The sequence below is a fragment of the Nelumbo lutea genome, chromosome 2, assembly GCF_056320005.1.
Source record: "Nelumbo lutea isolate HS-2025 chromosome 2, American lotus-T2T, whole genome shotgun sequence".
NCBI classification, from domain to species: Eukaryota; Viridiplantae; Streptophyta; class Magnoliopsida; order Proteales; family Nelumbonaceae; genus Nelumbo; species Nelumbo lutea.
In genome coordinates this window covers 72,792,876-72,815,755 of record NC_142685.1, presented here as the reverse complement: position 1 = coordinate 72,815,755, position 22,880 = coordinate 72,792,876, and the positions used below count along the sequence as shown (strand labels likewise).

The window sequence follows — 22,880 nt, the reverse complement described above, 5'->3', positions numbered from 1 at the left end:
TGTAAATCCCTTTGCCACAAGTCTGGCCTTGTACCTCTCGATTGATCCATCTTCCATGTGCTTTACTGTGAATACCCACTTGCACCCAACAATGCCTTTCCCCTCTAGCAGGTTCACCAATTCCCACGTTCTTGCTTTTATTAGGGCTTTCATCTCTTAATTAATGGCTTCTTTCCACCTTGAATTAGATGCCGCCTCTGAGTACCTGAAGGGACACATATAGAGGAAAGAGTAGACACAAAGGAGTGATAGGCAGGAGATAAGTGTGAGTAAGAAACAAAATCAGCTATGGGATGTCGGGTGGTACAAGAACGAACAGGCTTACGGAGAGCAATAGGAAGATCCAAATCCGAAGTGAGTGAGTTAGAATTACCTTGGATTGTAGAGACAGATTGATCTGAGTTCAACTGGTTGCAATCATGAGGTTGAGGGCCCTTCTTCCTTCTGCTGTATGTAAGTATGTCTTTCTCTTGCCTATTGGAACCTTCAGGAGCATCTGTTGTATCAGGAGAAGTAATTGGCACAGTGGGAGCCTCACTAGGTTGACCCGGAATGTCACAGCTAGGAATAGTGGAAAGTAACGAAAGGGGAACAAAAAAGAAGGGAGAATGAGAATCCTCTGCCAACCCACTAGTCTTCCCTTGAAGAGGATTCTAAGAAGACTGGAAATAGGTTTGGGACTCAAAAAAGACTACATCTTTGGTGACATACTTTTTCTTGGACACAGGATCATAACACTTGTACCCCTTCGTAGCCTTGGGATCCAGCTTGGTTTTCTTTGGATCCTTCACATGTATGAAGCATGTACAACAAAAAACCCGTGGGGGAAGAGGAAATTCTAGAAGAGTAGGACACAGAACAGAGAAAGGAGTCTTCATACCCAATACCTTAGATGACATCCGATTTATCAGGTATGTAGTGAGTATATCTTGAGACCAATATTGTTTGGGCACTTTGTGCTTGAATAGTAGGGCTCGAGCTGTCTCCAATATGCCTGTTCTTGCGCTCAGCAACCCCATTTTGCTGAGGGGTATTTGCACAGGATGATTGGTGTAACATGCCTGCATCTTTTATGAATGAGTTTAGGGATCTTTCAAAGTATTCAGCCGCATTGTCTGACTGGAATTGCTTAATCTTCTTATCAAATTGTGTTTCAATCATCTTGCAAAAAACCATAGTTATCCGTGGTACTTCATCACGTCATTTTAACAGATAAATCCAAGTGCACCGAGAATAATGGTCAATAAAACTGATAAAGTAATGGAAGCCATCAATGGAAACAATAGGTGAAGGTCCCCAATCATCAGAATGAACCAAATCAAAAGGAGCTCGAATTTCATTACTAGAAATTGGATACACAGTTTTACATTGTTTTGACATTTGACACACATCACAAATTAAATTTTTATTTGGAATTCCCTTAAACAATTTGGGAAACAACATTGCTATAGAAGAGAAAGACACATGACCTAGCCTAGCATGCCACAGGTGCAAGCTAGCTATTGACTCCACACTTTTCGGACTAGTAGTAGCAGAAGCTTGTAGGGCTGAGCCGATGTCTGCATCAAAACAGTAGAGGCCTCCATACTCATGATCACTCCCAATCGTTCTCCTCGTCAATCTGTCCTAGAAGACACAATGAGAAGGAAAAAAAGTTATACTGCAGTTCAAATTTTTTGTAAGCTTTGAAACAGACAAAAGATTTGAGGTAAGACTAGGAACATGTAGGACTGATTTAAGAGAGAGATCCTTGCTTAGGTCAACCACCCCCTTTACAGAGATTGTGGAGAGAGACCCATCAGCCACTCTCATCTTATCCTGGCCAGACAACAAATGATATGAAGAGAATAAGGAGGACATATGTGTCATATGGTCAGTGGCTCCGGAATCAATCACCCAAGAGGTGGAAGTAATTGAACTAGTTGCACTAAATGCAGAGACTGTACCTGATTTGGCAAGAGAGGTGGAAGCTAAAGAATTGTTTTTCAGACAGGCTAATACCCGACTGAGAACCTCTACCTCACTAGCTGTGAAGCCCAAAGTACTTGGTTCATAGGATTCGGCAGCCTGCCCTATGGAGGAAGAGGACACTGTCGGAGTACTCTGTGAGTTGTCACTACTGTTGTTGGTGGCAAGATTCCCACTTGCTGTGTGACCCTTATGTTGCCTTTTGTCATTTCTCAAAGCAGTTGGCTTCAGATGAGGATACAAGACCCAACATTTCTCCTTTGTGTGTTTCTCACCACCACAATGGGTACACTTGAGGGACTTCTTGTCTGGATATCTATTTCCCTTAGTTGAGACTAGGGCTGAATGCTCTCCAGATAGTCCAGTTGACTGTGTCTGGGAGTCAACTTGCATCTCCCTTCTCCATACTTTTTCATTCCTCACCAGGTAATAGACATGGTGAAGCTCCGGTAATTCATCTCTCCCTAGAATTTGTGACCTTATACCCTCATATACTGGGTCTAGGCCAGCCAGAAAATTGAAGGCTCTGCTCTCTTCAATTTGCTTATCATGTCTCTCATTGTCCCTCGCATTTTCCCAATCCAGTATCAAGTGATGATCAAGCTCTTCCCAAAGGCCTTCCAGGGTTGCAAAATATGTTGCCACGGACACGTCTCCTTTCCTTAGAGCTGCAATATCTTGGTTCAATCTGTAGATTCTAGCATTGTTCTTTTTCTGGCCGTAGGTTTTGGATACTTTCTCCCAAATCTTCGCGGTTGTGGGGAAATGATGAACAGTTCTAGCCACCCGAGGAGTCATGGAGGCCAGCAACTAAGACATGACTGTGGCATTTTCCTTGCGCCACACGACATGCTTAGGACCGCCAACTTCAGGTTCTTTCTTGTCTCCATCCAGATAGCCGGTGAGATCACGAGAAGTAATGAACAGCCTTGCTGAGACGGACCACTCTCTGAAGTTATATTCATCCAGCAACACTTTTGTAATCTGTAAACTGTGCAGATTAGGGTTTTCCAGGTTAGAGAACCTTGCGGCAGGTCTGTTATCTCTGGAGGAAACTTCTCCGGATAGTGAGGACATGCTGACTTCAGTCTTAGAGCAGTTCGGTTACAGTGCTGGACAATCTGAAGCAGGCAGCTCCCTAGGTAATCTTCACTTGAGCTGAAGCAGTTCAGGCACAACAGTGGTGAGAGGTTCCAGACTGATAACCAACCTGAACTTGGAGCTGTTTACCACTGTGCTATGCTGGTTTTGCTGGGGCTTCGAAGCTGCAGTTGTGGGGAAGCTCTCCCCCTTTCGGCTAGGGCTAGGACTGCTGAAATCAGTCCTCAACTAGGTCTGTCCTATACAGACTTCTCTTAGTTGCCAAATAGCTACTAGTTGCTGAAAAAAGAACCTAGTAGGACATCCACTTCTGGGCCTTACCTCCCTTGAGCCCTACAACCAAGGGAAACCCTAGGTTCGAATCTGCTTTGTTCTCTTGCAACCCTAGTTTTTTCAGCAACCCAGTAAAGAAGAAGGAAGAAGATGGAAAGAACAGCAAGAGAAGAGAGAGTAGAAGCTAGTGCGCCTGCTGAAACCAAAGAGAAGCTAGTGTTCTGATACCATGTGAGCTTGAGAGCTGTACTCGAAGTAGAGGAGAGGAGAAGAACACCACTGTTATGCTGTGAATGTCGAACTGTCTGGCCAGTCGACCATGCTATTTTTTATATTTGAATGTAGTACAATGATACAAGTACTTACTGGAATGCCCCTGATTAGTGATAGGACACCCAGTTAACTTAAAACATTAAAAGGCTTAGGCCCATTAACACAGGCCCAGTTACAGGATAACTTAAACTTAAGTATGGGCTAGCAAGAACTCTTATCAGCCGAACACTCATACAAAGAGACTTCATTCTAACATTCTAACAAAAATAAACAAAAAAAAAGTGGACTGGATTATACTAGTCAGTGATATAATCTGATAGATGTATTCTGAATTCTTAAGTATGATGCTACCTTTTGTTATTCAAGGTGGTAATGAAGTTCCACTATTAACTCCACTGAATCTTCAGGCCAGCCCCTCCATCCCAGGCAGTAATGGCTATTGGTAACACTTATGGTCGAGTACGGAAGCCTCTTGGTTTTAAGCTAATTGGTTTGTTCTCGGATATTCAAGGGTTGGAAGGACAAGAGGGAAAATCTGATAGCGATGATGATTGCTCACTTTGGTTACCCATTGCACCACCAGGATATTCAGCATTAGGGTGTGTTGCTCAGATTGGAAGCAAACCACCACCTAATCACATTGTGCATTGCATACGCTCAGATCTCTTGACTTCTACAACATTTTCAGAGTGCATTTTTAGTGTTTCATCAAACCCAAGATTCTCCTCTGAATTTAGCATTTGGCGTGTGGATAATGTCTTTGGATCATTTATTGCTCATCTTGCAACAGACTGCCCTTCCAAGAACCATAGTTACGATTTGGGTTATATTCTTCTAAGGAGCTCGTACTGCCTTCTTTCTTCCTCTGAAACTTCGACATCAGATCTTGCTGTTGACCATTTCAGCAGAAATGATCAAGATAGAAGGTCTGTTGGTTCCTCTGCATGGGATGTTCTTAGATCAATTTCAAAACCAAGCAGTTATTATGTGTCAACACCACATTTTGAGAGGGTTTGGTGGGACAAGGGTAGTGACATCCGCCGACCAATCTCAATATGGAGACCAATACCACGCCCTGGCTTTGCCATACTTGGTGATTGCATAATTGAAGGGTTAGCCCATTTCGACTTATATTTCTTTATTAGATTCTTATTCTTAATATTGTAAATGGAAGTGGTTGATTTTTCATTTTGTTTATCAGCTTGGAACCACCTGCATTGGGTATAACTTTTGTGGCTGATAATCCTGAGATTTCTGCAAAGCCTGTGCAATTCACTAAAGTTGCCCATATTGTGGCAAAAGGTATTGATGAGGCTTTCTTCTGGTACCCAATTGCTCCCCCTGGTTATGCATCTCTTGGATGCATAGTATCAAAAACAGATGAAGTACCACTTATGGACTTCTTTTGCTGCCCGCGCATGGATCTTGTTAACCAAACTAATATTCTCGAGGTGCCCATTTCAAGATCTTCAAGTTCAAAGGGTTCTCATTGCTGGAGTATTTGGAAAGTTGAAAACCAGGTTGGCATAATTATTTAATGAAACTTGTTTTTGAGTTAGCTATGCCAAAGTTGCAGCTTTCCATGTGCTTTAATATGGTAACTTTCCTAATTTTTCTATTATTGTCTGACAACACTTAATATTCTGTTAATAACTGAATATTATAATGTTCTATCGGGGTCTTCTGCTTTCATAGGCCTGCACTTTTCTTGCTCGTGCTGATTTGAAGAAACCATCAAGCCGGTTGGCATACACAATTGGTGATTCTATGAAGCCAAAGACACGGGAAAACATAAGCGCTGAGATGAAGCTTAGATGCTTCTCTTTAACTGTCCTAGACAACTTGTGTGGGATGGTATGTAGTCTCTGGAAAATAGCTACCCTCACCTGGTTACAGAGTACACGTTTCTCCATTGTAATTACTTATATTTTTATAATTATGTGCCTTTTCAGATGATGCCGCTTTTTGATGCGACTATTACAAATATTAACCTTGCAACACATGGAAGTTTAGAGGCAATGAATGCAGTATTAATATCTTCTATTGCTGCATCTACATTCAATACACAACTAGAAGCATGGGAGCCACTTGTGGAGCCTTTTGATGGAATATTCAAGTATATACTGATAAACTATAATTATAGTGTCCTATGCTAGTTGTAATCTTTAGGTCAAATGATTTTCTGGATCTTTACTAACTTTTAACTGGCTACTCCCTTTTTTATTTCTCTGGAGGTTTGAAACATATAATTCTGATGTCAATCGGCCTTCAGAGGTTGGAAAGCGGGTACGTCTAGCTGCAACAAGTATTGTAAATCTTAATGTGAGTGCTGCAAATCTAGAAACTTTTGCAGAAACCATTGTTTCATGGAGAAGACAGGCTGAGCTTCAGGAGAAGTCAACAAAAGCAAATGAGGTTAATGTACTTCGAATTACTGCAGTATATTTGTGTAAACGTTTCCAAAGCATCATCTTACTATATAGTTTTGGGCAGGATGCTGATTATCATTTTAGGCATGGAGATAATTCAAACTTTTCAGCATTGGAGGAATATGATTTTCAGACTGTTATTATAGAGAACAGACTTGGATGTGACATTCATTTGAAGAAGGTTGAGCAAGAGGCAGAAAAAATTGAAATGCTACATCCTGAGGACTGTTCTTCTGCATGGGTTCCACCTCAAAAGTTTTCTGATAGCTTAAATGTTGCAACTGAATCCAGGGTAGCACGCTTTTATGTTGCTGTGCAGATATTCGAGTCTAGGGTTGTGCTTCTAACTGAAGTTTGTTATTTTGCCCCTTGTGTCATTTCAATTTTTTTAAGCAGAAGTTTAATTGGATTCTACTTTGTTCAGGGTGTACCCATCCTTGATGATGGCAATAGTCATAACTTCTTCTGTGCCATACGCCTTCTAGTTGATAGCCAGGCAACGGATCAACAAAGGCTTTTCCCTCAGAGTGCAAGGACTAAGTGTGTTAAGCCTTTGCTTTTCAAGAATAATAACCTGGATGAGGGCACTGCCAGGTGGAATGAACTTTTCATATTTGAAGTTCCAAGGAAGGTATCTATTGATCTTAAATGCTGGCTCTTGCATTGGTTTGCCTTTATTTCCTGTCCTTTGTTATTTATCTATCTTAGTTCTCTTTATGATTCACTATATTAAGTAGTAATTCTATTTCGAAAAGCATCTTGAGGAACTATAATTCCAATTGGTTACAAAGAAATGCTTTGAAACCTATTGATTATTTTCTTTTATTGTATCTAGAATCCAGAAAAATATATTACATAAGGTGCCAATAAATTGCCTTGCTTTTCTCCATGATAAAATCAGGAGATATCATGCTTTCATTGGGCTCAGTCTACTATTTTCTCCTTTCTTGACTATTAGGAAAGCAACTTGGGTGAGCACTACTTTGGTGTTTGTTACAATTTGAATTGATTGGGTTGACAAGTCAACTATCTAACTTGCATCCCTATTTTCTAGGGATGTGATATTGGTCAATGTAAACTATATACTTACAAATGGCTCACATGCTACTTAAAGACATCTGCTTGAGGCTCAAATTTCCTTATCAAATGGCTCACATGCTACTTGGAGACATCACATGCTGTAAAGTGATGCTAATCTGTGGAAATTATGTACAACATAAATCGTTCACAAAGTCATTCAAGGATATCCTTTACCTTGGACTTATGTGAAAGAATTTCTATAGAAAGTAGTGAACTAAAAATTGCTTTTCAGAATTTCTCCTCCAAGGAGAACCAGATTTGCTCTACCAAAAACAAATCTCCCTAGCCAAGGGATGCTTTTTCTAGGTATAGAATATTTCTATCGCAACGGATAACTCAACTACCTAAATCAACTTAAGACATAAATATGGAAGAATATCTTTGTGAAGCTCCACAAATGCAGCGAGTTCTTTTCTATTTTGAGGCTGTATTATTGCGTGGGGAATCTTTATTTGAAAATTGAAAGGGACCAGTTTTTGGTTTATTTTGTTAAGTCATGGCAGTTTCTAGTGGTAATTCCAAATCTGGACTGATAATGAACCCAGATTATTTCACTGTTCAAGTGACTTCAATTAATTGAAAGGTGTCGGGCTAAGTCTGTTGAAGTGTTTCTCACTGCCAGAGGAAAGTAGGAAACTTACATTTACTTAACTAATACTAGACCTGATGTTCATTTTTTATACAATGGGTGCAGTGAGAAGCACAAATTATGACACGGCTATAGAATAGCATGGAGTCAAGGATTGGTAGAAATCTTATATTCTTGGATAGAATGAAAGAGATTTGGTAACACATTCAAGGGTTGTACTCCTACCAAGATTACCTGTTCAACAAGGTGATTAGAGTATTGAGGTTTACTACCCACCCCTTGATAATCTTAGGAATGATGAGTCTATTAGCCTCTGTCCATGGATCAGAGAATTCAGCGGCAACAACGTGAACGTTTGGATGTCAGAAGGTTCCTCTCTGGATTTCCATTAGAATAAGAACCAATACGTGATCAGAATAGTGACTCCCCATTGAAAACACCAAATTGAGGAAATCCTCTTCAGTCATGAACAACGCCAATGATGATCTGTCTATAGTAGTGGAAGCCTTCATGGAGAAAACCCTCCGAAGTCATGAAAATACCAAATTGAGGCAACCTTCCTGCTTGCCTTCTCTCATGCACAATATTTTTGAAAAATTTAACTAGTTTTGAAAAAAGACAATTGAGCAATGATAGTCCTGCTTAACACAACATTTTTTAGCTTGAAGTAGCTACACTATCTGACTCGGACACTATGATTTCATGCTCAGTACCCCAAGTTTACCATTTTATCAAGGAATAGCCCTTACCCCTTAGATTCAACTATAATTCTAAGCATTTTTCCTTACAAATGTTATTTTTGTCATCATCCCACAAAATCAACTGTTTCTCACTGAATTATGTAAATTTATAGAAGGCTGATGAACTTAAAATAATTTGTTAGCCAGGCATAAATTTTTATATATGGCTTCTGTAGGGATTGGCTAAGTTGGAGCTAGAGGTAACAAATTTATCAGCAAAAGCTGGGAAAGGTATGCATAGCAGACTTAAAGTTCTGACATTGTAAAGCAGAATTAGCTTCTCTCAAGATGCATTTCCTTATTTCTAATTCTTGTCTCCTATGCTGCTTGTTCATCTACTTAGAACTTTCTCAGACATCCTTAAATCTGTGTTGGACATATTGGAACATCATATTAAATCATGTAGTTCATCATATCATCAATCATCAGGTCTTGTCTAGTGTGGTTGTTGCAAAGAAGACAGCTTTATCCCCAGAAGCATGCTTCCATTGATGGTAGTATGAGTAACCAGCCTCGTTTCTTCCCTAAGAAGTTCCCCCAATATAGTATCCAGATTTGGGGTAGTATCCCTGCTCAAAATATTTGATCTAACCACTTCATATTCAGGCTTCCCGTTGATGTTAGACTCATCAGGCTTGGCCACTAAACTATCCACATGACCCAAAATACCTTGGCCGTCAAGATACAATTGGAAGGGAAACTTCCACATGGCATAGTTGCTCCCATCAATCTTGACTGACAATATTCCCTCCTGTCTGAGGCAATTTCAGCAAAAGTAACACCAAGAGCAAGTGTTGTAACAAGTAGAAAGGATTGAACAAGCTTTTAAAGTGAAAGTCCAAAAATGGAAAGTCTAGGATCGATTCCAAGAAGATGAAGCTTGAAATCCTACCTGCAATGATCCAAACACTAACCAGTAATATAGGGGGGGATAGAAATCTGGGAATAGCAATAAAAAGAACTAGAGCAACACTTTTAAAGTACAGTTCAAAAAAGGAATGTCTAGGATCAATTCCAGGAAGATGAAACTAGAAACCCTACCCGCTATGATCCAAACACCAAACCAGTGAGGGAGGGTGGGAGGGACTGATTAAAACAGTCCCTAGAAGGACACCAAAAACTTCAGCAACAGAAGCAAAAGAAGAGCTTTCAAACATTCTCTGGTACCATGACAGAGACGGTTTGAAAGAGACAAGAGAAATTGAATGGGCGTGTCTAACATTCTACACGCCCAAAGTATTTGCATTATATATTAAAATATTACATAAAAGAGATAGTATAATTGTTCCCTTCTCTAAAACAAATAAGAAATAAGTTAAGTATACAAGCAAGAATAAAAGATACTGTATTATAAGGTACAAGATAAAATGGTATTCCTAACTAGCCAGCCCATGGTATCTCTTCAACATGAATCCTCCCATATTGTGACCAAACTAAATGATTGGTGTCATCTAGCCTCACTATAGTGCCCAGTAGAGATTCTACAGGCCTTCATGGACCAACTTCGAGTTTGCTATTTTGCTTTATTTGAACTCCACATGGCTCCATTGATCAAACAAAAACAACTAGAGCCCCAAACCAAGATCTTCCAACACCCAGGAAGAAGAAAACAAGCAAAAAACAGGGTTTTATGCTACCTGGCAACCCAGCAGAAATAGAGAAATCAAAGTCACTCCTACCAGTGAAATTAGAAGCCTTACCAACTTGGATTGATCTCACTGTGGTCCTCCAGGAAATCTTTTAAACCCTTACTGTCACTCTAGAATGATCGGTTTGACGCTCAACTCGTATTCTTCTCTAGTCAGCTTGGGTTTTGGGCTGACTCTCCAAGAAGTTTCTTGGGCATCCAAAAGTGGTGTAAAACTCTCCAAAAAACTTCTACCAACCAGGCTGCATGAATCGCCAATCAATTACCATCTTAGTTCTCCACACATGCTGTGTATGGTATTAAAGAAAAAGAAAAGAAAGGTAGGGCCAAGGTTCAAAATTTCAATTCGTATCGGGCTGTATCGGGCCTTCTTGATATGCCCCTACAGGGGGTGTTTTGGGTCAATCAGTGGTTCAGGGGGTAGACCGGCCTTAAACCGGCCCTTCTGAACTAGATATGAAAAAAAAAAAAAGAAAACAGTAATGATACAGGCCGATACGCCATACTGGCGTATCACCCTGTATCGATATTTTGAACCTTGTGTAGGGTTGCTCTGGTTCCATGTCGTCTAAAGCTGCAACAAATTTGTGTCTTCAACCAAAGAAATCAAAAGAAAAGGATGTAGAACAGTAGGAGAGAAGGAATGAAAAAGGAAGAAGAAAGAGTTGTGGAAGAAGGAATAGTGGCTGCAAAAATGAATAATAAAAAGGGGCCTTAGGCCCATGACAACTAAAGCCGAGGAAAAACACACAAAAAAGGAGAAACAACTAGAGTTGCTCAGCCCAATATCTCAACTACTAATTCATAGTTTTCAGCCCCAACAAGATGGCAAAAACTCTCTGCTAAGATACAAGCTTCTTATAAGTCTTGGCATTATCATCATTCGTCCAGTCAATGTTTTGGTAGTGACCTAATTCTTTCCAGACTGAAGTAAGGGCAGCATAGTAAGTCTCGGTACCATAGGGACACTCAAGCTGTCCATCCCTACACTTCGAGTTCCTTGAAAAGAATCAACATTGGAAGAAGCTATAGCTTCAGTGGAAATTAAGTCACTGTTTGACCCTTCTACCTTTGCTTGGCCAAAAAAGGAGAAGAATAATGTGGAGATGCACTAGAGCAGCAGTGATTTGGACATTATAAGAAGAAAGAAATGCCAGAATCTTTCAGAAAAAGGAGAGGAGAAAAGAACATATTTTGGACTGTATAATGACCGGGGTTATACATTGGCTATTAACTCTGGATTTATTTAAACAGTTTTCCTTTGATGATATTTGGAGGAATTGGGCTTTAGTGGCATCTCGCTCAGTGCAAAAGATTAAAACAAGGTCGGTGTGGGCAACTCCTTTTGAAGGTTTTCTGAAATTAAACTTTGATGGGAGCAGCCAAGGTAACCCAGGTCCTTCGGGAATTGGAGGAGTCATAAGAGATAAGAAAGGGTTTATCCTAGCACTTCACTTAGGACCGGTGGGGGTTGGAGACTCTATGAAGGCCAAACTTTTTGCAGTTTTTACAAGGTGTTCAGATTGCAAAAGACATGAATTTGGAGAACTTGGTGATTGAATGGGATTCCAAGGTGGTGGTAGTTTGGCTAAGAATTCCAGAATCAGTGATTTGATGCTATAGAATTGAAATGAGGTTCCAGTGTTTAACACCGCAGATGAATCTAAGTATACAATGGGTGGGAAGGGAGGCAAATGCATTGGCTGATGTGTTAGCAAAGCAAGGAGTAATTAGGGATCAGTTGTGTTGGGCGCAATTGTAATTATAGTGCTAGCTTTGAATTTATAGGGAGGCTGCATCTCGTGCCTCCTTTTGGGATGCTTGTAACAGTGCCTATCATTATTGTTTTCATTGAAATTTAATGATATCTTTACTTATCAAAAAAGAAGCTGAATCTTCAGTGGCCATTAGACAAATGAGAAAAAGGGTCAATGAAGCAAGGAATAATAACAGCACAAGCACTAGGGAAGTAACTCCGCTGGACTTCATCTGCAATGTCAAAAACAAATCCCAGATCAAGTCTCCTTCTCAAAGTGAGCACATATAACCAAAGAATAGAGTATAAAACCCTAGATGAATCAAGAGAACAATTTAAAACTTCACTTCACCACTGATTTCAAAGTCCCACACACCAACTGTTACCATTATATGCTCACAGCACACATTATCTCAATGGAACAGTACAAAAGGATCCCACAATCCACTGTTACAAGGAAGAGATGGTATACACTTCCAAAAAAACTCCCTCACAGCATTTGGCTGCTACCATTAAACACTTTTGTCCATACAACAACCAGGAGAAGAAAAAAGAAAGGAAAAAGCTGATCAGATCAAGATGATTTGGTGTTCCTCCTTCTCAGTCCAAAAAAAGGCAAGTGACAATTGGAAGGACTAGATCTGGTTGCTACAAATGCCCAGTAATGTACTCTGACACCATATTGTCCTGTAAGGAACAAGAAGAAAGACAAAAAAGAGAAACAGAAAAAGAAATAAAGATGAGAGAAATTTAAAGGCTCCAAAAACTTGGGCTGACAGCACCCATGTTTATTTTTATATTAGGGTGATGGTACAGCTCAGATTTAAAAACAATAAAAAGATGAAAGTGCCCCTGTGGCACCATAACATAGAATTACAACAAAAGTTATGCTATCTAACAAAATGTAGAGATTGCAAAGCATGCTACCCCATTAACCGTCAGATCAATACCATGAAGTCCATTTAATATCAATATTCAATGAGCACACTTCTCATAAGTTTCAATTGAGGATGTGCAACATAAGATATATGTGACTTTTTAGTAGTGGGCATCTAAATATGGAAAACATGCTGTGGTTATAGGTGAAGTTGTTGGTGCGTCTTCTATTCCAATCGGACATGGTGCAAGTACTCTGAAGAAGGTATCCTCAGTAAGAATGCTGCATCAACCATCTGATGTTCCAAAGCTTATTTCTTATCCTTTAAGGAAAAAAGTGAGTTCCATTCCTTCTGTTGTGCTTGAATTCTTCTTTAGCATATGTTTAAATGGTAAAAATGTGAATTTATTGGTTTCAGCACACACCTGTTCATCTATTCTCTATCTTATTCATTGGTTTTGTATTTTAGGGTCAAATGAACACTAATGAAGGAATGCATGATTGTGGATTTTTAGTAGTTTCTACAACTTATTTTGAAAGAAAATCAATTACAAACTTTCAAAGGGAGGCAGAAAGTGCAACTGAAAATGATAAAGATGTAGGTTTCTGGGTGGGCCTTGGACCAAAGGGTCCATGGGTAAGCATTCGGTCATTGCTTCCAGTGTCTGTTGTTCCTAAAACATTGAAAGAAAACTTCTTTGCCTTGGAAGTTGTCATGAAGAATGGCAAGAAGCATGCAATCTTCCGTGGCCTTTCAAGAGTCATAAATGATTCAGATATTAAAATAGATCTGTCTCTATGCCCTGAGTCTATGCTTCATAGCCATATTCTCTCAGCTTCAAAATCAAGCTGCTGTAACATTGTTGTAGAAGAGGTCTTTGAGAATCAGCAGTATCAACCAATTTCTGGTTGGAGTAGCAAGTGGCTTCGTGGTAATGATCCAGGATGCTGGAGCACCAGGGACTTCTCATACTCATCTAAGGTGAGACTATTTATAGATTTATATCTATATTGACTCATGGTTTAAATATCATATTTGAACATATTGTGACATATTAAAAATTGATTTTCCACATCATTTTTTGAAGGACTTTTTTGAGCCTAGCATTCCTCCTGGATGGCAATGGACATCTTCCTGGACTATCGATAGGTCTCAATGTGTAGATATTGAAGGTTGGGCATATGCACCTGACTATCAGAGCTTAAAGTGGCCTCCAACTACTTCCAAATCATGCACAAAATCACCTCTAGATTTTGTGCGCTGTAGGCGTTGGATCCGTACAAGGCAACAACAAAGCGAGGAAAACACTAATAGTGTGAATAATTTTGCTTGTGTTGTTAGTCCAGGAACATCAATCGCTTTACCTTGGAGTAGTACAGCAAGGGATTCTGACCTTTGCTTGCAAGTTCGTCCTTTTGTTGAATATACTCATTCCCCATACTCCTGGGCTTATGCAGCTACTTTTGGTTCTGGCAATGGTCACGGAAATGATCAATCCCTAACTGATTATAGTTCACTCTCTAGACAAGTGCAGCCAGGAAATACATTGCCAGTTTTTACTTTTAAGTTGAACCAACTTGAGAAAAAAGATGTTCTCTTATATTGTTGCCCCAGTCAAGGTAGTAAAAAGTATTTTTGGCTTAGCGTTGGAACAGATGCCTCTGTTCTGCAAACTGAACTGAATACACCTGTTTATGATTGGAAAATATCTATCAATTCTCCTCTGAAGTTGGAGAATAGACTTCCTTGTCCTGCAGAATTTACTATCTGGGAGAAAACAAAAGAAGGGAATAGTGTTGAGCGGCAACATGGAATTATTTCATCCCGCAATAGCGTACATATTTATTCAGCAGATATACGGAAACCTATTTATCTTACATTATTTGTCCAAGGGGGTTGGGTTTTGGAAAAGGTAATTAAAACTTTGATCTTCAGTGTGCAATTGGTTGCTCTTATTGCATGTTCTGAAGATGGTTCCCACTTCATGTATCTTTTATCTTGGTTTTACTGCAGGACCACATTCTGCTTCTGGATATTTTATCTTACGATCATATTACATCATTTTGGATGATTCACCGACAAAGTAAAAGGTCCATTTTTTAACTAATTTCTCTTTCTTGTTCTGAAAGCATGCTACCTTCCTCATGATGTTGAATTTAAACATGCGAGGAAACTAAGACTTGTTAAATTATTCTACGTATATCGTGATTTTTTTGATTCATTGTAATATTGAAATCCCATTGCTTATATTTATTGATCTCTCTTCGAACCAGTGTTTTAAAAGGTGTGGGAGGCATATGCCTGGAGGTGTGCCTCCAGGTGAGGCACCCCAAAAACACCTTGAGGTGTATGCCAGAGGCGCTGACACCTCTGAGGCTGTTGGTGTGAGAATTTTAATAAATTCTCATGCATCATAATTCACTCAATCAAGTGATTGAGTTTTTGTTATTTTAGGTAAGGCCCATTCAAGGAATCATACAGATTGTTCCCCTTAATTACATTCCCACAAGAAAGTAGAGAACACCTTTTGATTGTGACTTGGAGAAATGAATGCATAGAACAAAAGAAAAGAACAATAGGATACTTAAAAAGGAACTTTTCATTTTCTTTTCTTTTACATCAGGTGTACAAGAATGATAAGAAAGAAAAAGAAAATACAATTGAGAAACTATACATCAATACATTTCTCTTTTCTTTAATACAGAGAAAATTTCCTTCTCACTCCTTTCTTCATATTAAGTTGTAGTCAATCAGATGAAATTCTGATTGTAGACAGCCTTATTCCCTGGAATTTTGCATACAAAAAGGGAACCGTAGTCAATCAAATTGAATATTTGATTGTAGACGATTTTCATCCCTCCGCTCATCATTTTCATTTAAAGGAAACCATAATCAGCCTTTGAGATTTAGACTGTAGATGGTTTACTCCGTAACTTTGTCTTGAAAGAGGGACCATAATCAACCAAGTAGAGGCACCTGGTTGTAGATCGTTTATTCCCCCCCACTCTTCATTTTAGTTGAAAAACAGTCCTAGAAGTCTGAGACTGTGCAAGAAAACCAGAAAAACTAACAAGAGAAGATTAGAGAAGGAGAGAGAGAGAGAGAGAGAGAGAGAGAGCTGCGGCAAGGAGAGTTAGAGGATGAGCAGTTCGAACTAACTCTCCCTCTAACACTCTAATACTCTTTTATTAAGTTAATCTTTGGGTAATTACAAGAGAGGTCCTTAGTTGGACCAGAAATTGCAAAAAAGGAACATAGAAGAGTATGGGCCCAGAATAAGGCCCATTACAGAGAAGAACATAAAGATAATATAAAGTAACAGCCTATGGGCCATTCGTCCCATCTTCTCTACAATTTTCATTTGAGGGGAACCATAATCAATCTTCAAGAATTATACTATAGATGGTTTAATCCCTAACTTTGTCTTGAAAGAGGGACCATAATCAACCAAGTAATGGCACCTGGTTGTAGATGGTTTATTTTTCCCTCTTTTTCCTTTCTCAAAAGTAATAACAAAAGAGAGAGAAAGAAGGATACATAGCAGAAGACATTAATAGGAAGTATTCACAGAGAGGTCCGAAGTTAAGCGTGCTTGGGCGAGAGTAGTACTAGGATGGGTGACCTCCTGGGAAGTCCTCGTGTTGCACCCCAATTTTATTAATATTATTCATCAAAAGAAAGTATTCACAGAGAGGACTTTCCTTTCTCTTCCTGTATTGGTGAGACTTTTCTTTCCTTGCCTTCTCTTGAGCACTTCTCTTTTCTTCTCTCCTTATCTTTGCTTTTCTTAAGAATCTCTTGTGAAAATTTTCTCCGAAGTGTTTCTCTGTGTGTTTGCTTCTAGCTTCCCCTTAAGGAGCTTAAATAGGGAGTGGGGTGGTTATGTAACTACCCCCTCCTCCTAGGTGAAGGACACCTGTCCCTCCCACTTAAAGAGAAGGACCTCCTCACTTAAAGAGAGAGAACTCCACACTTAAGAGGAGGAACTCCCATACGGGATACTTTTTTATAATTTTAATGATTTGGCTAGTAGACTAGCTAGCCCACTTATTACAAATTATTTGAGTAAAAAAACGACTTCAACGGAGGCATACACCTCATGCATACCTCATGTAAAAAGAGAGAAAAAAATAAAAAAAGGAAAGGAGAGGAAAAGAAAGGGAAGGGAAAGAAAAAGAATGAAAGAGAAGAAAAAAAAAGAGAAAAAGAAAAGGAAAGGGAAGGGAAGAATCGATAATGGGAAAGAAAGTGGGCCGGGGGCAGAGTCCCCAGACCCCACAGCCCCCCTTTTCATTTCAGCCCCATTTTTTTCTGTTAGGGAGGTCTTGCTTTGCTCCGACTCACTTGCTTCGCTCGCTCGCCTCCGTTTCGACAAGATCCCCCCTTTCAACTAGTGCTATGCATCTTCATTCTTCTTAATATAAAATAATTTTGTTAAAAATAAAGAAAAATGAGATTCTTCTTCCTCCTCCTTTTGTCTCCTCATCCCCCCTCCCTCTTTCGAAGGCTTACACCTCCTTGTGTTTGGGAGGCTTATGCCTCTTACCTTCTGAATTACGTCTCGCACCTCTAGGTAGTGGATTGCCTTGTGTCATGCCTCCGTGTTTTAAAACATTGTTTCCAACATAAGTCCACCAATAGGAATTGAAACGGATTTCAGAAGTTTCATAAATAGTCTTCCTCCTACTAGTTTACTATTTGATATCTTATACATATTAAAGAACTTTCTTGCCCTAGATATAGATTAAGTTTATATTTCTGTTGTATTGTGGCCTGACTTGTTGTCTTTATACTTCTTGTACGTATCTGTTGTACTATTTTCCGTTCATTGATTGTGTAGCAAGCATGAACATGTAAACATTTTTCTCTTGAAACTATATGGTTCTATATAAATGGTTTCCTGAATTTCCATTCAGGAGAGTATGTATATAATACCATGTTAATAATTGGAAAAATAAAAGGAAAAATAGTTACCACTATATGGAATTATAATTAATGATTAACATTTAGGATATGGAAAATAGGTTTTTAATGTAGTGATGTGTTGGCTAATTGAAAAATAGTTACCTCTATATTCTTGCATCTTTAGATGCATAGCACACAGGAGGTTGGTGTGGTGGTTGGCTGGATGAGGGGATGGAGGTTAGGTTCCATCTGTGTATTGTCATTATATTAGAGAGGCTAGATCACTAGTGGCTACAAAGAACTCCTAACTCTACTGGGTTTAGAGATTGGTAAATGATCTAGTTGACTCTTTGACAAGCAGTGGGTAAGTAGGAACAGTACGAGTATGGCCTACCATTTTAGTTTTCTTCTGTGTTTTAGGTGCATGGGAAGTGTAATTGTCAAAGAGAACCTAGGAGAGAGGAGAGAAAAGAAGGGACAATGTCAGAATTGGAAGAATACTGTAGTTTTCTTTTCTGTATTTTAGGTGCTTGGTGAGTGTAATCTGTCAAAGATAACCCAGGAGAAAGGAGAGAAAGTCAGAATTGGAAGAATGATCTCATAGGGTCAGTGGCAGTTCCCACTGTTCCCTTTAATATTAATAAAATTAAATATTATATAGAGAGGTCCCTAAATGTAAGAGATTTATAGGAAACCCCTTGTACCAAATACACTGTATATAAACACCTCTCACAGCACTCCCCCTCAAGTTGGTTGTAGGTATCTTTCATACCCAACTTGTTACGTAACTCATCATGCCACAGGGTAGGCCGACCTTTTGTGAATACACCAGCCACTTGGTCTTTTGATTCAACGAAAGGTATACAAATTTCACCCACTGTCCACTCTTTCATGAATGAAGTGTTTGTCAATTTCAATGTGTTTGGTCCGCTCATGGAAACTGGATTGTGTACAATGCCGATTGTAGCATTGTTATCACAATACAATGACATAGGTTCTGAACTCCACACACCCAACTCAGTAAGGAGATTCTTCAACTACAAAAGTTCAGAAACTCCTTGGAACATGGCTCTATACTTAGCTTTTGCACTTGACTTTAATACCACAGACTGTTTTTTACTCCTCCAAGAGACCAAACTCCCTCCTATTATCGACAGAACTAGCCCAGGCAGCATCAGTATAGCCTTCCACCTTAGTATGACCCTGCTTAGTGAAGAGGAGACCCCTACACAGGTATCTTTTTAAGTAGGTGAGATAATTCTCTCGGCTACCTTAAAGTGAGAGGGTCTTGGTGAGTGCATGTATTGAATCTGTACAAACACAGCAAAAGCAATATCTAGTCTTGTCATGGAAAGATATAACAGTCACCTAATAAGTCTCTAGTATTGATGAACATCCAAAACTTTCTTTCCCTCGTAATACCCAAGTTTATGACTTGGATCCGTAGGGCTATCAACTGGTTTAGGTTTATATCCTAGTTTCCTAGTGTCCTTCAACAGGTCAAGGATATACTTCCTTTGAGAGATGAAGACACCCTTATCAGATTGAGCAACTTCAATGCCAATGAAGTATTTCAAAGGACAAAGATCTTTTATCTCAAACTGTGAGGCTAGAAATTCCTTCAACTCTTCAATTTTTTTCTCATCTCCCTGTAATCACAAAATCATCAACTTACAGGATCAAAATGGCAACCAACTCACCTTTTCTTTTTAAAAACAATGTGTGATCATCCTGACTGATGAGTTACCGCTCACCTCGGAAGCCCCTTCGAGGGTGGCTTAACCTCCTGAAACAGAAGATGAAGGAGAGAAGAGAGGGAAGGGTAGAGTTGAAAAACAGTCCTAGAAGTAGGCACTGTGTTGGAAACAAAGAAAACTAGCAAGAGATGATTAGAGAAGAAGAGAGAGCTGCGGCAAGAAGGGTTAGAGGATGAGGTATTCGAACTTAACCTCCCTCTAACACTCTAATACTCTTTTATTAAGTTAATCTTTTAGTAATTACAAGAAAGGTCCTTAGTTGGACAAGAAATTACAAAAAAGGAACATAAAAGAGTATGGGCCCAGAATAAGGCCCATTACAGAGAAGAACATAAAGATAATATACAGTAACAGCCTATGGGCCATTCGGCCCATCTTCTCTACACTCCTCCTCAAGCTGAGCATAGATGTCAATCATGCCCAACTTGCTAGTGTCATGATGAAGTCTTGCCTTGGAAATGCCCTTGGTGAGAAAGTCTGCCAATTGTCCTTCAGAAGTAATGAATGGAAGGCACACTTCTCCGGAGGAGACTCTTTCTCGAATAAAGTGTCTATCAACTTCAATATGTTTGGTTCGATCATGTTGTACTAGGTTGTGAGCAATGTTGATGGCAGCCTGATTATCACAGTACAACATCATGGGTCTATCATGATCAATCCCAAGTTCTTCCATTAAGGACCTTAGCCACAACAATTCCGAGACCCCATGTGCCATGGCTCTATACTCTGCTTCTGCAGAGGATCTGGCTACAACAGATTGTTTCTTACTCCTCCAAGAGACAACATTCCCAGCCACCGGGCTGCAATATCATGAAGTAGATCTTCTGTCATCCATATTTCCAGTCCAATCAGCATCAGTATAGGCTTCAAGTTTCAGGTGGTCATGCTTGGTAAATAGGCTTCCTTTCCCTGGAGAGCCTTTCAGATAGCACAAAATCCGTTCTGCTGCTGCCATATGAGTATCTCTAGGAGCATGCATGAACTGGCTAATGCAACTGAGAGCATACACAATATCTGGTCTAGTCATGCACAGGTATAGAAGCTTCCCAAGAAGTCTCTGAAAAACCCCTTTGTCTTCCAACAGAGTTCCATCTGTAGTTGAAAGTTTGTGACTCATATCAATGGGAGTTGCAGCTGGTCTTGCACCCAGTTTTCCAGTTTCAGACAATAAATCAAGAACATATTTCCTTCGGGAAATAAGGATCCCATCCTTGGATCTGGCAACTTCTATGCCAAGGAAATATCTCAACTCCCCCAGATCCTTAATCTCAAATTCTGTACGGAGGAAAGACTTAAGAGCCAGAATGCCTGAGGCATCATCACCAGTCACTATAATGTCATCAACATACACAATTAGATACACTGCTAAAGATCTACATTTCTTCACAAACAGAGTATGATCCGACTGTGTCTGAACATAGCCAAATTTAACAAGTGCAACTCTAAATCTCTCAAACCAGGCTCTAGGAGATTGTTTAAGACCATAAAGAGATTTCTTCAATTTACATACCTTTCCTTGCATATCTTTCCCATACATCCCTGGGGGAAGACACATGTAGACTTCCTCATGTAAGTCACCATTCAGAAATGCATTCTTTACATCCAACTGATAGAGAGGCCAATCAAAGTGAGTTGCCAGAGATAAAAGAACCCTCACAGATGTCATTTTGGCAACAGGGGCAAAAGTCTCCAGGTAGTCAATCCCATATGTCTGTGTGTGGCCTTTTGCAACGAGTCTAGCCTTGTACCTCTCAATAGTTCCATCAGCCCTGTATTTAATGGTAAAAACCCACTTGCACCCAACTGGATCCTTCCCTTCAGGCAAATACACCACCTCCCACGTACCATTTGCATGTAGAACATCCATTTTGGTTTCCATGGCATCTCTCCATTCTGGAATCCCAAGAGCTTCTGAGCTAGACCTAGGAATGGGGTTAGAAGCAACAGAAGAGAGATAAGCTAAGTATGAAGGAGAAAACAGGTCATAAGAAAGGTGTTTGGAAATGCAGTGTGCAGTACATTTCCGCTTCCCTTTCCTAACAGCAATGGGGACATCAAGGTCTGGGAAGGATGATTCCAAAGGAGTTGAAGTAGTGCCTGTTATCTCACTTGTGATTGGGAATGTATGAGCTTCATCTGTTGTAAAGGAAACCATTTGCTCATTCCTGGATCTCTGCCTTTGATATACTTTGGGATTATGGATAGGGCGAGGGGGTAAAGGAATAGGGGCCCTAGGACAAGAGATATGAAGTGATTGATCCTCCTTTGACTCATTTGGTGAGGATACTGGTTTGTCAAGAAACTCAACTGGGACAGGAAGAGGAAGAGCAAAAACTTGTGGCAGACTCTCCCCCTGTGGACAATGTCCATCTTGAGAGGAACCATAAAAAGGAGAATGTTCATTAAAGGTAACATCCATAGAGACATGTCGGGTGCCAGTCTTTGGATCAAAACAACAATAACTCTTTTGTGTGGGGGAGTAACTAAGGAAGATACAGTTGAAAAACAGCCCAGTTGATGTATGGAACTGTTTGAGATTAGATGCAAACCAGAAAATGAACAAACAGGAGAAGAAGAGAAGAGAGAGCTGGCGGCAATGAGTATTAGAGAGTAAGAAGTTCGAACATAACCTCTCTCTAACACTCTAAACATCTTATTAATAAGTTAATCTTTGACAAATTACAGAGAGGCCCTTGAGTGAGCAGGAAAATACAAAAAACAGAATATTACAGAGTATGGGCCCAGAATAAGGCCCACAACAGAGAGAAACATAACATAACATGAAATGACAGTCTATGGGCCATTCGGCCCATCTTCTCTACACTCCCCCTCAAGCTGAGCATAGATGTTAATCATGCCCAACTTGCCAGTGTCATGTTGAAGCCTTGCCTTGGAAATGCCCTTGGTGAGAAAATCTGCCAGTTGTCCTTCAGAAGTAATGAATGGAAGACACACTTCACCGGAGGAGACTCTTTCACGAATAAAGTGTCTATCAACCTCAATATGTTTGGTTTCTATCATGTTGTACCGGGTTGTGAGCAATGTTGATGGGAGCCTGATTATCACAGTACAACATCATGGGTTTGTCATGATCTACCCCAAGTTCTTCCATTAAGGACCTTAGCCACAATAATTCCGAGACTCCATGTGCCATGGCTCTATATTCTGCTTCTGCGGAGGATCGAGCCACAACTGTTTGTTTCTTACTCCTCCAAGAGACAACATTACCAGCCACCAGACTGCAATACCCTGAAGTAGATCTTCTATCATCAATATTTCCAGCCCAATCAGCATCAGTATAGGCTTCAAGTTTCAGATGACCATGTTTGGCAAATAGAATTCCTTTTCTTGGAGAGCCTTTCAGATAGCACAAAATCCGTTCTGCTGCTGCCATATGGGTCTCTCTAGGAGCATACATGAACTGGCTAATGCAACTGACAGCATACGCGATATCTGGCCTAGTCATGCACAGGTACAAAAGTT

The 22,880-nt window shown here is 39.8% G+C and overlaps 1 protein-coding gene across 3 annotated transcripts in view; it reads left to right on the top strand.

Annotated features, from left to right (window-relative positions):
- Positions 1–22,880, top strand: part of LOC148871497 (uncharacterized) — a 173,366-nt gene that overhangs the window by 84,738 nt on the left and 65,748 nt on the right. For all 3 annotated transcript variants that reach the window (XM_088972192.1, XM_088972190.1, XM_088972191.1), the window contains 12 exons: positions 4,023–4,727; positions 4,817–5,135; positions 5,311–5,469; positions 5,568–5,731; positions 5,850–6,030; positions 6,109–6,378; positions 6,469–6,675; positions 8,630–8,684; positions 12,940–13,070; positions 13,204–13,716; positions 13,823–14,647; positions 14,749–14,825. In XM_088972192.1, coding sequence (XP_088828318.1) covers positions 4,023–4,727; positions 4,817–5,135; positions 5,311–5,469; positions 5,568–5,731; positions 5,850–6,030; positions 6,109–6,378; positions 6,469–6,675; positions 8,630–8,684; positions 12,940–13,070; positions 13,204–13,716; positions 13,823–14,647; positions 14,749–14,825 — 3,606 coding nt within the window. The remainder of the gene's footprint in view (positions 1–4,022; positions 4,728–4,816; positions 5,136–5,310; positions 5,470–5,567; positions 5,732–5,849; positions 6,031–6,108; positions 6,379–6,468; positions 6,676–8,629; positions 8,685–12,939; positions 13,071–13,203; positions 13,717–13,822; positions 14,648–14,748; positions 14,826–22,880) is intronic.